Source organism: Xiphias gladius, chromosome 22 (assembly GCF_016859285.1).
Source record: "Xiphias gladius isolate SHS-SW01 ecotype Sanya breed wild chromosome 22, ASM1685928v1, whole genome shotgun sequence".
NCBI classification, from domain to species: domain Eukaryota; kingdom Metazoa; phylum Chordata; class Actinopteri; order Istiophoriformes; family Xiphiidae; genus Xiphias; species Xiphias gladius.
In genome coordinates, this window is record NC_053421.1 from 10,135,370 (window position 1) to 10,147,373 (window position 12,004).

Here is a 12,004-nt window from a genome sequence, read left to right on the forward strand (position 1 = left end):
CCTGTTTACTGCTGCTGTCATTTGGTTGTGTGGGTAAAGAAAATCCCTTGACCTTTGGGCTTTACAGGCCCATTCAAAACTTCACTGGATAAACTGAAATGAAAATATGGTGCAGATGAGAAGATATTTGTACCTGTTAGCAAAATGATAGATCCGTAGCACTTAAAGTGGTACAGTGTCTCCACGACATTTTTAAATTAAGTTAAAGGCCCTGCCCACCCACAAAGGTGTTTTCAGTTATTGTGGCTCATCAGACATCCGCTCAGGTTGCAATTGGACTGAGGCAATCAGGCAGTTACATAATGCCACCCATCTCCATTTACTAATAAGAGTGAAAATAGTGTAAACTAACAGGAAAGTGAGACCGATGTCAATCGAGCACAGTTTGTACACACCCACACAGTCCCGAGAAGTATCTAATCAGGCACAATTCGGGAAAACACCTATGTGAGTGTGTAGGGCCTTTGAGACTGGAACAGTTTAACGACATACTCACCTAACACTCCACTGTTGCTCCAAGGCGTTTGCTCCCCAATAAATGTTGAAAGCGTCCGAGTACATGAGTGGCTTGGGTCATACGTGGAAAATGATAATGTCCTGTACCTTGAGTGACCTTGTGACATGTGATGTGTTGAACATAATAGTATTGAAACGAATGAATAAGTAAAAAAGAAATGAAAATGTACAAAATTTGATTTGATTTGTGCTTTACAGAACAAAGAAGAGGGTGAAAAGGAATACCAATTTAAAAATGGTGGCATAAGAGAGTGAGGAAAACAGAACAAGAATGAGGATCAGCAAAATAATGGGCTGAAACATCTTGATGGATGACACAATTAAAAGGGGGGGAGAGGGAGTGAGGAGAAGATTGACCAGTTAGATAAGTGCAAATTAGACAGCACAAAAACTACAGTCATTAATGTCGTGCAGAATTCATTCATGTTTTTGCATCAGCTTACAGACAGTGGCTCCTCTGCCTGTTTATCCTCCTGCTTGGGCACATCCAGCCGGTCTATGAAGCTCTGCAACTCCTTCCTGAAGGCTTTCATCTGGGCGTTGATACGATACAGCAGCTCATGCTCTCTGATCCTGTGGAGCAGAGATAAAGAAAGTTTGGACTGAATTAATGATGGAGTCCTTCTAAAAATAATGCCAATTGGAGTGCAACGTTTTCACAAAACAGGAAGAGTCCAGTGCACTACAACTGATCGCTTGACATATTGTAATTACAAAGAAGGGTGAGTTGTTTTTTTGTTTTTATATCTCTCTATTACCTGCCACCATCTTCATCCTCTTCCAGCCTGGCAAACAGTTCTCCATTAGAGACGTATACTCGGGCCTCAGCGATGATAGTGCTGGTGTCAGCGATGAGCCTGTCGATGGTCCGACCCAGCCTCTCCGCCTCTATGCGGATGTCTATCATCTGCTGCCGGTCCTTCAGGCTTCTGGATAAAAAACGGCTGTCCACAGGTGAGTAAAGGGAGCGTGTCGGGGTGAGGCAGCGGATGTTCCTCACCTCATCGGGGTCACTCTCCCCTCCAATAGGGCCCTCACGCTTGCGGTGGGGCGGGAGGAGGCGAGGGGAGGAAGCTGAGGCCGAGGGGGTGTCGTCGTCCCGTCCTCCGTCACTCTCTGCGTCACTGTCCCGCGGGCTGCCACGGATGCCCAGGTGGGAGGCCAGGTCGTAGCGCTGCATGTTGGAGAGCAGCACACGGTTCTCGTACTGCAGCTGCATAACTTTGCCGCTCAGTTCATTGATCTGCAGACGTGCTGCTTTCAGCTCCTCCTGGAGGGCCTCCACTTTAGCAGGGTCAGCTCCTCCTGGGGTTGAACCAAGGTAACAATGAAAAGTGGAACACTTCTGTAAATGAGACTTCCATGTGCAGCTCTTGGAGGCTTTATGAAACACATTTTCCATCTGACATATTAAGGTCCTGCAACAATGACATACTGAAAGACAGAGAAAATGAAAAACAAACGAACCTCCTCCATGTCTCGACCCAGCTTCATGGGATCCGGCCTTGTACTTTAGTTTATTGAGTTCACTCGTCACCTAAAGATAAAACTGAATGTTATTCCTGTGTGTGTTTAGAGCTGTGTGCATGAATAGTTCACACACTTGAATATTTTTTTATGTATAAGGCTTAGATTAGAGCTAGCTTTCATAAAAGGCCTCAAAGTCGATGATGATACCAATAATAGCAACAGATACACAAAAAAGAGGAGACACTTATAAAAATTACATCTTACACCTCTGAAATTAGAGCAGCATTGTGTTGCCTAGTAACATAGGAGAGCATATGTCATATATTATTTCGGGTCTTTTTCAAACGGCAAAATAGATAGCAGTCCCAGACTGAGAAACTGAAGCAGACTATTCCTATACAAAGCATATTTTATGAAGCAGTTACTGTATGTGCAGTCGTTTAGTCTTTGGATTTTGCGATACAAATGCAGTGGACCTGTTGGGGAAAACGGGCCTTTTTTTGAATGCAGTCTAAACTGTCTACCTTTTTGTTCTCTTCTTCCACATCTGCTAAATTCCTGCGAAGGAGTTCTGCCTCATCTTCCACCAGCTGAAGCTGCTGCCTCAGCTCTGACAGGGCCTCGCCCTGCTCTCTGCACTGCTGACCTCCACTGCCGGAGCCGTCCACTCCCGCTGCCGCCAGACTAGGTGAGGAGAGGAGAGAAGCATTGATAACTGTGAAGTTTAGTTTATAGCCACCTATGTTCCTTTCTTTTTTTTCTTTGTCACAAATTATGGATTTTACTCTCTCTAATGTTGGAATATAATGCTTTTCCTTTCCATAACACTTATGATGACATTTCAGCCAGAAACTGTTTCAATCATCAAAAATCTGATGATTGAATGCAAAGTACCTGTCCTCCCTCATGTCGTCCAGCTCAGCCTTCAGCCCCCTGTTCTCCACCTCCAGCTCCACAATCTTCCTCCCCAGGATATTGGCTTCCTCCTCCACTAGGCGTAAGCGGAGCTTCAGCTCTGATTCACGGGTGGTGGGAGGCCCCCCAGCTTCACCTTTAGGCAGAGGGCTGTCCACGTCCCCGTAAAAGGAGCGGTACTTCTGCAGCTCCTGCTCCAGTCGGTCCTTTTCCTTGTCAATCTTTGCCATTTTTTTTCTCATCAAGATGGCCTCCTCCTTGATGAAGGCTAGCTGGCATTTCAGATCCTCATTTTCTTCCTATGAAGAGGGAAGAGAGTTTGTTTATTTGCTGATTAGTTACAGTCTTCTGAGCAGCAAATTTATTTGCAAAAAATCAAAATGGAAGAAAATATAGTAAAATTCCCTTTTTTCTCATCTAATTTCTAATTAGTTTGGTAGTGTGCTTAAAAATCTACATTCCTGGGAAATGTTTCATGCCTCAGCACATATTGTAATAGAGTGATGATCATGTTCTTCCTTAATGTTACTTTCACTCATTAAAAATGATGACTCTGATGCTTTGTTCTGCATATTACATCTTGTTTTAATTTGGAAATTGCATTTGGGAACAACTTTATAATTAAGTATCTCTTTTGTACCTTGTAATTTTATAAACTAAATGTAAATGCTGACTCACCTCGACTGGAGTCTGTGGAGTCTTTCTCTCTGCTTTCTGCCCGTCCTTGCTTCCTTTTCTTTTCAGCGAAAGCTGCAGGGAAACAGTGGTTACATCAGCAGCAGCAGCAGCTCAGTGTTTTCTTACTGAAGCGAGTGATATCATCCAGATTTATGGAAGACTGAAAGCTCAGTAATGGAAAAACAGGACTGCTCTAAGTAACCCTCAAGAACATTTCTGGTAAAATATTCAAATTCAGATCATGAGTACAAGTGTGTTTTATAGACCTCAAGTAAAAAACAAAACACAAAAGTTTGTGGGTGGGTAAGAATGAGTGTAACACAAACCTTAAAATGAAATTAAGACATGAATCAGTTATGTTACTGTCCTTCTAGGCAGTGGGAGCTGCTCCACTGACAGTGAACAGGACTCTGCTGGAATTGTGGACACTGATTGGCCAGGCTTATTTATGGCTTTGAGAGATATTTTCATTTTGTTTTTTAACTCAGTCAACCATGTCAGCCTTTCCTTAAATGAACTGTACCAAGCTGGACATACAGTATATGGGCTGGATTCCACTTTCATCATTTTTAGTCTTGATGTATTTATTCACGAACAATAATCTACAAAAATGACTTAATTTTTACAGTGCCTTTAAAAAAACACAGTTTAGAAAGTCCTGTAATGTGTGTGTATACTATGAATTTTGCATCTTTCCCCACTTTTTCTAGTGATGATACACTCAAAGGGCACTTCCTAATACCTTCATCCCAACTGCTGGTGTGGTTCAGACAACAATTTGCCGTGCATTTTTTTCCAAGCACACAGGCACAGGAAGGGAAAACAAACAAATGCACATACTGCCCCGTGCCTCTCACCTCTTTGGCTTTCTCCAGCTCATTCTGCAGGGCTTGCTTGGTGACCTCCACTTCTATCAGCTGCTGCCTCAGCTTCTCATTCTCCTCCTCTGTCTTTGTCCTCTTCTCCTCCACATTCTCCAGCTCATGGTGCAGGCGCACAGACACATCCTTCGCCACCTGGGAGAGGGACCGAGACAGGAGAGAAGAGACGGAAGGAGAGACAGAAGTTGTTATTCATCACGAATATAGAATACAGTAGAATGATGCTCAGCCCTCCAGGGACTTACCTTCAGGTCCTGCTCCAGACTTCTGAGCAGCTCTCCATCCACCTGGCCACTTTCTGTGAACCGGAGCCTCTTCCTTTCGGCCTTCTTAAGTCGGTACTGGAGGATCCGACAGTTCTTGTTGGCTCTCTCCAGCTCTCTGCGCATGTCTTGCAGCTGGCAGGCGTCCTCCTCATAGAAGGTGTCCCGCATCTCATCCATCTCTGCCCGCATCTCATCGATTTCATTCTAACAAAGCACGGAGGAAGAAATGAAAATGCGTCACGAAAGAATTAAATCCAACCTAGGCCCACAGAGGGAAAACTGGTCAGAGCCTTTTAAAAACATCTTTTTCAAAACAAAGCCCGAAGCTCTATGCAGTGGTCATTATACCGCCTGTATGCAAATACAACAGGTGCGACTAGTTCGCGGGCTGAAAAGGACAAATTCTATCAGCAAATTGTCCTACTCGTAATGTACCTTTAGATCCTCGTTTTCATCCTCCAGCTTCTCTATCTCGTCTTGCAGTCTCTGGTCCGGCTGTGGAGCTGGCTGTGGACTGTCGGGCTCGGGGGACAGCTCCGGCTCCGAGGCCGGCGGGGATGTCGATTTCGCCTGCATCTTGGTCCCTTTCTTCCCCAGGCTCTTATTCAAGTGAAACTGTATTAGCTCGGATTGCAAGCATCCCTCCTTCCAGAAACCGGGTCCGCAGCCTACCGAGCCTTTGGAGCTCTTCTTGTTGCTGCTCGTCGCCACGACGGCCTCCCCTCCTCTCGGATTTTTGCTCCTCAGTTTGGGGGATTTGGATGCGCAGGGCTGGTCGGAGACGACGCGGCTCGCATCTGCTCTGGAGGGCGAGGAGGCATCGGCGGCAAGGCGGGGGGAGTCTTCTGGCGCTTGGTTGCCGCCCCTGTCTGCCGCCGCCGCCGCCGCCGCAGCCGGGGGCCTGCTTGTCGGGCTTTCAGCACCGGCAGCCTGGACAGCAGCCGCGCCTCTGGTGGCAGGAGCGCTTCCGGCCTGCCGCTCCCTGCCCGTGGAAACGGGAGAATGACCTCGGCTGCTTCTCCCTCCCCCTCCTCCCCCTCCTCCCCCTCCTCCTCCTCCTCCCTGCTTTGACGTGATGAGCTTTGACGAGCTGCTGCCCTTCTGTGCAGCTTTATATCCGCTGTCTTTGAGGCCGGCCGGAGATGACGAGCGCTGCTGTTTACGGCTGCTATTGTCTGTCTGCCGCTGCGAGTCGGCAGAGGAAGGGTTCATCATTGTGTCAGAGGCTCAGCTCATCCTCAGCAACATCCATCCCTTTCCCCAGTATCCCCTGTAGCTGGAAAACAACTGCGCCTTTACACCTAAAGGCTGTAAAAGAAATAACAATCAGAAAGAGCTCTCCTCTATAGGTCGACCAAACAGTCCAAGTTTGTTACTTGGACTATACTGAAGAGAATGCGAATGAGCTGGTTATTTCAAAAAGAAAAAAAGAAAAGAAAACAGGTACATCAGGACGCACCATGCATGTTAGATGGAGCTTTTTTACACGAGGCTAGTTAGGCTACTGTTTTACGGAAAGCGCCCAGAGACAGGTACATGACCACCAGGGATGCAGTCGGCCATCCAGTCCCGGCCGGAAGAGATGTGCTTGCGATCAGCTGCAGCTCGGGCAATTTGACGATCCACATTTGTGTCATGTGCGCTGCCCAAAGGGCAATGGACGAGAGGGAGAGAGAGAGAGAGCAAAGGCAATGTCATTGGCTGTTAAACCTGTAGCAGCAGCCAGCCAATTAAACCGCGCTGCTTGTTCCGTTGACAAAAAGCAGGTTCCGAGTGGCCTCTGATCTGATCCCCGACCTACCCGCAAGAGACAAAGGATGATCCGGCCTCCTGATATGATCCAGGATTAAAAGAGTGCTGCGGGGACCGTTTCCTGTCAGCCATCATCTCGCTCCTCATTTCCAACAAGCCCGGTGACTCATTAGTTAAATGGACGGGAGATGAGCCATAAAAGTGTCGGAAGCAACGGACAAAACGTTTCTTTTACCTACTGCACAGGTGGCACAGTTTATGCAATTTCTCTTTTTGTCTCTTCGGTTGGAAAAGCAGAGAATCGACTGCCCGACACACGGTCTCTCACTCAGCGCCGATTCAATGAAGAATTTTAAATTAGACTAAACAGGGGGATGGGGCACAGCTCAGTGTTGACTCTTTTACTGCCCGGCGCTTTTTCCACATAGAAACAACTAGGAGCAGCAACAGTAAACCGACCCACCTTTGAGGCCTGACGGTACAGAACATAATGTGGATCACAGACACTCATTTGCCCTTCGTGCTGGTTACACCGGTCACATTCCTTGAGCCTTAAACCCGCCTGTGTGCTCAGAGAAAATGGGATTATCACGCGGAGAGCTCCGAACGAATTTCTTACCTTTCCGGGGTTTTCTGTTTTTGTCGGATGCTGGAGGGTAGTGGTGATGGGGAGGCAGAAGGGATGCTGACTCTAGCGCCTCCCGACCACCAAGCAACCTGTTTCAATATTCATGACATTACATCATCGCCGGGGAGGGCCGGGGCCGCACGGAAACGAAGCTGCGCGCAGCAGGCTGCTCTCATTGGAAGGAGACAGGATACACTCTGCTCTCTCGCTCTCTCGACAGTGATTGGATGTGGCCATTGCTACTGTAAACTCACCTTGTCTTCAGTTATTTGAATCGACCTTGAGTGTTTGGGCTTGAATTGACCACTAGGGAGAATGTGACTGTTCCCGAAACTTCACCATAAGCAGTTCTTTCCACTAGCACAGCAATGCACTTTGTGCTAGGACAACAATATGGCCGAGGCCCTGTCTGATGGACATTATTCAACAGCTGTCATGAACCAGAGCAAGGGCAGCATATTTGTCAAGAAGTTAAGATTTCCGGCACACGCAGGAAGTACAGTTGCCTGCTTTTTACAGCGTATGCTGTATTTTAACAATGATTTTTCAAAGGCCCTACGGTACATTTCCTGCTTGTCTTTGTTTTAACGTGCAACAAGAGGCTATTCAGATATTTGACCCATTAAATCAAGTACAAGTTAAAAAGGTTGAAATAGCCATGTCTTTTGCTCCTTTTTGAACAGTTATTTGACTTTGGTTCAATGATCAGAAATGACTCGTCCATTTGTGGCCTGGATTTCAGTGAAATATGCAGTTCGGTCATGGGGGTCCTGATTTTAAAGCTGCAGGGCACTGTTTCCAAGCATTCAAAAGGTTGGTAGCTCCAATAATATTGTGTCTTGGCCCTCACCCTCTTTCTCCCATCTCTCATCATTGTTTCTCTAACAAAATCCCAAACTGAAGCTGGAGCAAGAAATTCCTCCACAAATGTCCAAAAATCATTTGTCAAACTATTTAGTGTTTGGAGAGGGGAGAACAGGTCTTGCAGCACTTAACGTATTCAGAGGATAAATACAGTGGGGTCCAAGAGTCTAACAAGACTTTCCCATGGTCTTAGGCTTTTGGACGTTTGATTTGGGGGTTCTGCCTGCCAACTAGTTTCTCCCAGAATTTGTTTGAATCTGTGTTGTCAGGGAATGGAAATGTGAAATTAGAGAGGATTTGGTATGGAGACAGGTTCATGTGTGTGTGTTTCCATTGGAACTAGTGAATGAGGATCCTTTTTTTTCTGTTTGGAAACAGACCAGATTCTCCTGGGCTCCTCATAAAGTCAAGGCATCTTCACTTTGGATTACATCGCACGGGGCCAGACCCATCCGACCAGTCATTTGGAGTTTTTAAATTCTTGGCCCTTCTCCAATAGCTCTGTTATACCTGATAAGATAAAGCACACACACACACACACACACACACACACATCTAAAGTGGCTCAGAAGATACACTACGAAGGAGGTGGACTGTTGTTGTATGTGTCATCCTTTCAGTGAAATAACAAGTATGTTTGAGGGAAGTGCTAGGGATTGACTTAGATTGAAAGCCAGGATTTGCTTTGCTCTGAAAGTTTTATGGCAGGGATTTTAGCTTCTGTCAAGGCTTCAGTAACCCCAGCTTTTAGGCTCCCACCTCTCCATTTGCCTCTGTCACAACAGGCTTTTACAACACTATATCTTGATCCCTTCGGAAACAAGACTGCTCTCTATTGTAATCACAGTTTAATTTCCAGACAAGATGTTGCTGGGCCAATCAGCCCGCTTTGGGCAAGAATGATGATCCATTTTCTCTGAATAGGGTAACAGATGTTTGGGGTCTTACACTCCCTTTCACTGTGACACACACACACACATATAAACACATTCATCACTTCCCCCACCTGTCCTCTCCTTTTGCCTGCAGACTATTCAATCAGTTCCTTACATCTAAGTGACAGATGTCTGCATTATGGAGGCTACCATGTGCCCGACAACATTACTGATTCTGCTTTGACAAAAGTAAACAAAAGAATGTGATGTTTGATTGAGAAAGAGTCTCATCATGCGCTGAGAAAACATCATTTTCTTCATCTCTGAGAAATATTAAATATTCACATAATAAATCTACGTAACAGTTTGCACATTTTATATCTTGTTAGATAATCAAGCAGTTTAAATTAAACATACTGTGAATCCCTTCGGATGAGAAAATTGAATGTTATTCTTACTAGGTTGAGTCTCCTTGTCCTGCTCGTTACTTGCACTATTTCCGCAGCATCCCTTGAAACAAGTGGTCTCGCTGTATCTCATCCCATCAGGAGCAATGTTAACTTGTCAAAGAGTCAACATGAGACTGAATGACTTGTTAAGATGGACATTTTCTGCAGCGATAATGAAGCAGCTCACCCAACAACAGTTCCCGCTAATGTTGTCACTATTTTGTTTTTTCTTATGTGTCCATCTTCTTGACGTCCCAGTTTTTCATCCCCCATCACAAACTGGTGAGAGCACAAGATGAGGACAGGCTATGAGAGAGGGAGAAAGAGAGAGAGAGAGAGAGAGAGAGTGGCCCTGATGAACATTTGTCTAAAAATAACACCCTCATTCATTTCATGCACCCCAGTCTCTCTCTCATTCCCACTTTCTCTATTATTCAAAAACACGCTTTCCTCAGATCATCGCAGTAACATTATGTGTAGACAGGGAACCCAGGCAGTATGTTTGTCACCTTTGAACATTATCAGGAATAATCTGCTGTGTCATGCTGTAGTTTCTGTGCAGGGTTACATATTTTTAGATTCTAACGTAAAGTTTTGCTTAAAATGTCATGTAACATTTTTGCCTCAATTAATTCTTCCTGCATAAAATTAGACACATCAGCATTAATGCCATAGATTAGTGTGACGGTACAATGGATTTTGTCCACAATACACTTAAAGGAATAAAGTTAAAGTCACAACAAATACATTTTTCTGCAAAATAATGAAGTACATAAGAAGAGTCATATACAGATAATGTCACCGTTTCATTATTTATTAATGATCATCCCATGAAATAATCACATGCCGTGCATGAGGTAATGAAAAATCATCATTCTTTAAGCGCATATCCTGACAGGCAACTAGCTTTGAGTTACTAGTGCCTCATTGCTGCAATATTTTTCTCCCGTGAGGCCTTAAAAACACACCTGTCTCCAGTCTCAGTGGTTTTGCTCCAGATATCAACTGAGCTTCTGACAGGCAGGAAAATTGTTACTTTGCTTTGAGTATTTCACTAAAAGAGGCGGTTCTGCACAGATACAGACACATATTCAAACTGACATATTGTATAAAGGCTGAGGTACTCATCTGAATCCTATTAGTAGTGTGCTGTATGCCTTACACACACATACAGAATACTTTATATAGATGTATACATACGTTCTGTATGTCTAGCTGTGGCTTTGTATTAGGTCTTATCCTCTAGTTAAGTGGTGAGAGGAGATATAGAAATGATTCAGGAATCAAGACCAACATTTGAATGACAGAAAGCTACACATTAATGAGATTATACTACTTAGAGTTAAAGCCCACACATAACACATGAACTGGCATTGTTACGCTAAGGCTAAGGATGACAATCAGGCCAAATCTGCCACTTTGTCCATCATAAAAGTTGTGCAATGACTTATTGTTTGAAAAGCACTGCAAGGCATTTGAGTGCCAATTTAAAATCTTGGCCAAAATGTTAAACAAGCTTTTGAGATTTTTTACAGAGCATCAACTGTATTCTGCTGCAGATGTTTGAATCTTATTTCAAGGGTCGTGATCCATCAGCAGCTGAAAATCATTTATCCTGCGGAAACCTCCTTTCCGGAGTGTTTATGTTATATAGATGCGACTGTCTACCAGTAGAGACCGTGAGGAAAGGGGTGAATCAGTTGTAAGGACATGGGCCACCTTCCAAGGGAAAGGTTGTTGATGAAGTTATGGTTTTCTGTTACCGAGTTGTGAAACGTTTGCCCTGGGCTGAGGAATAATACAAACAAATATTATCCATGTAATACCCCTCAGCAAGTGGAGGCCTCCCACTCATAAACTCTGTGGGGGGATTGCACACATACACACACACATACAAATGTGTTTCTCAATCTCTCTACCTTTTACACAAGCGCACACACACACACACACACACACACACACGTAAATGAAACCTCCACTCACCAATCCACCCACTCATGCACTCACACACACACAGGGACAGGCACTGAAATCCTGTTTAATAGTTTATTGCGCTTCTGCTGTTTCCCACATAGACCCCAGCTGATTCGAAACGGAGAAGACACAGGCGGAGGGGGATGAGTGGGTGGGGGTTGTACGGGTTTGGGTGGATGACAGGGTATGGGGGGTCAGACAGCTGCTGTGTACAGTTACCATGGAAACCTTTGTCTGGACTCGTCAAAATGGGAGGAGAATTCGACAGGGATGAGTAGTGCTATCACTTCAATTTGAAGAGCTTTTGTTTTTGCCTTCAGAGCAAGTAGCAGAGATTTGGCTTTGGCACAGTTATTTTTTAGTGTATATCAGACAAACAACATATGACTCAAAACATGACAGACATGACCCCACCCTGAACTTGAACCACCCCATATTCTCCTGCAGTCCTGATTTTGATGCGTATTTGCTATACAATTACATCGCTGAGGTGATAGAGGTCTTAAAAAATGAATTTAAAAATGTAAAATTTAAGAAACTAATTTAGCAGTGTTGACAGCCGGACAAAAATGGTAAAGAGAAAGGCATAGAAACGAGGCTAAACTGCAACAATACCACAGAATGTAAAAAATACTCCATTACAAGTAAAATCCCTATATTCAAAATCTTATTTAAGTCAAAGTACAGAAGTATTCTAAGCTAAATGTACTGAAAGTATCAAAAGTAAGAACTAATT

The 12,004-nt window shown here is 44.6% G+C and overlaps 1 protein-coding gene across 1 annotated transcript; it reads right to left on the reverse strand.

Moving 5' to 3' along the window:
* Positions 1 to 708: 708 nt before the first annotated feature.
* On the reverse strand, positions 709 to 5,764 carry LOC120783957 (protein SOGA3; the record flags this gene model as incomplete). Its single annotated transcript, XM_040117364.1, has 10 exons — positions 709 to 819; positions 960 to 1,089; positions 1,275 to 1,821; positions 1,984 to 2,053; positions 2,511 to 2,670; positions 2,881 to 3,200; positions 3,580 to 3,651; positions 4,437 to 4,595; positions 4,706 to 4,930; positions 5,162 to 5,764. Coding segments are annotated over 10 exons (2,397 nt in total), but the record flags the coding sequence as incomplete, so codon positions are not given.
* Between the last annotated feature and the right edge of the window lie 6,240 nt (positions 5,765 to 12,004).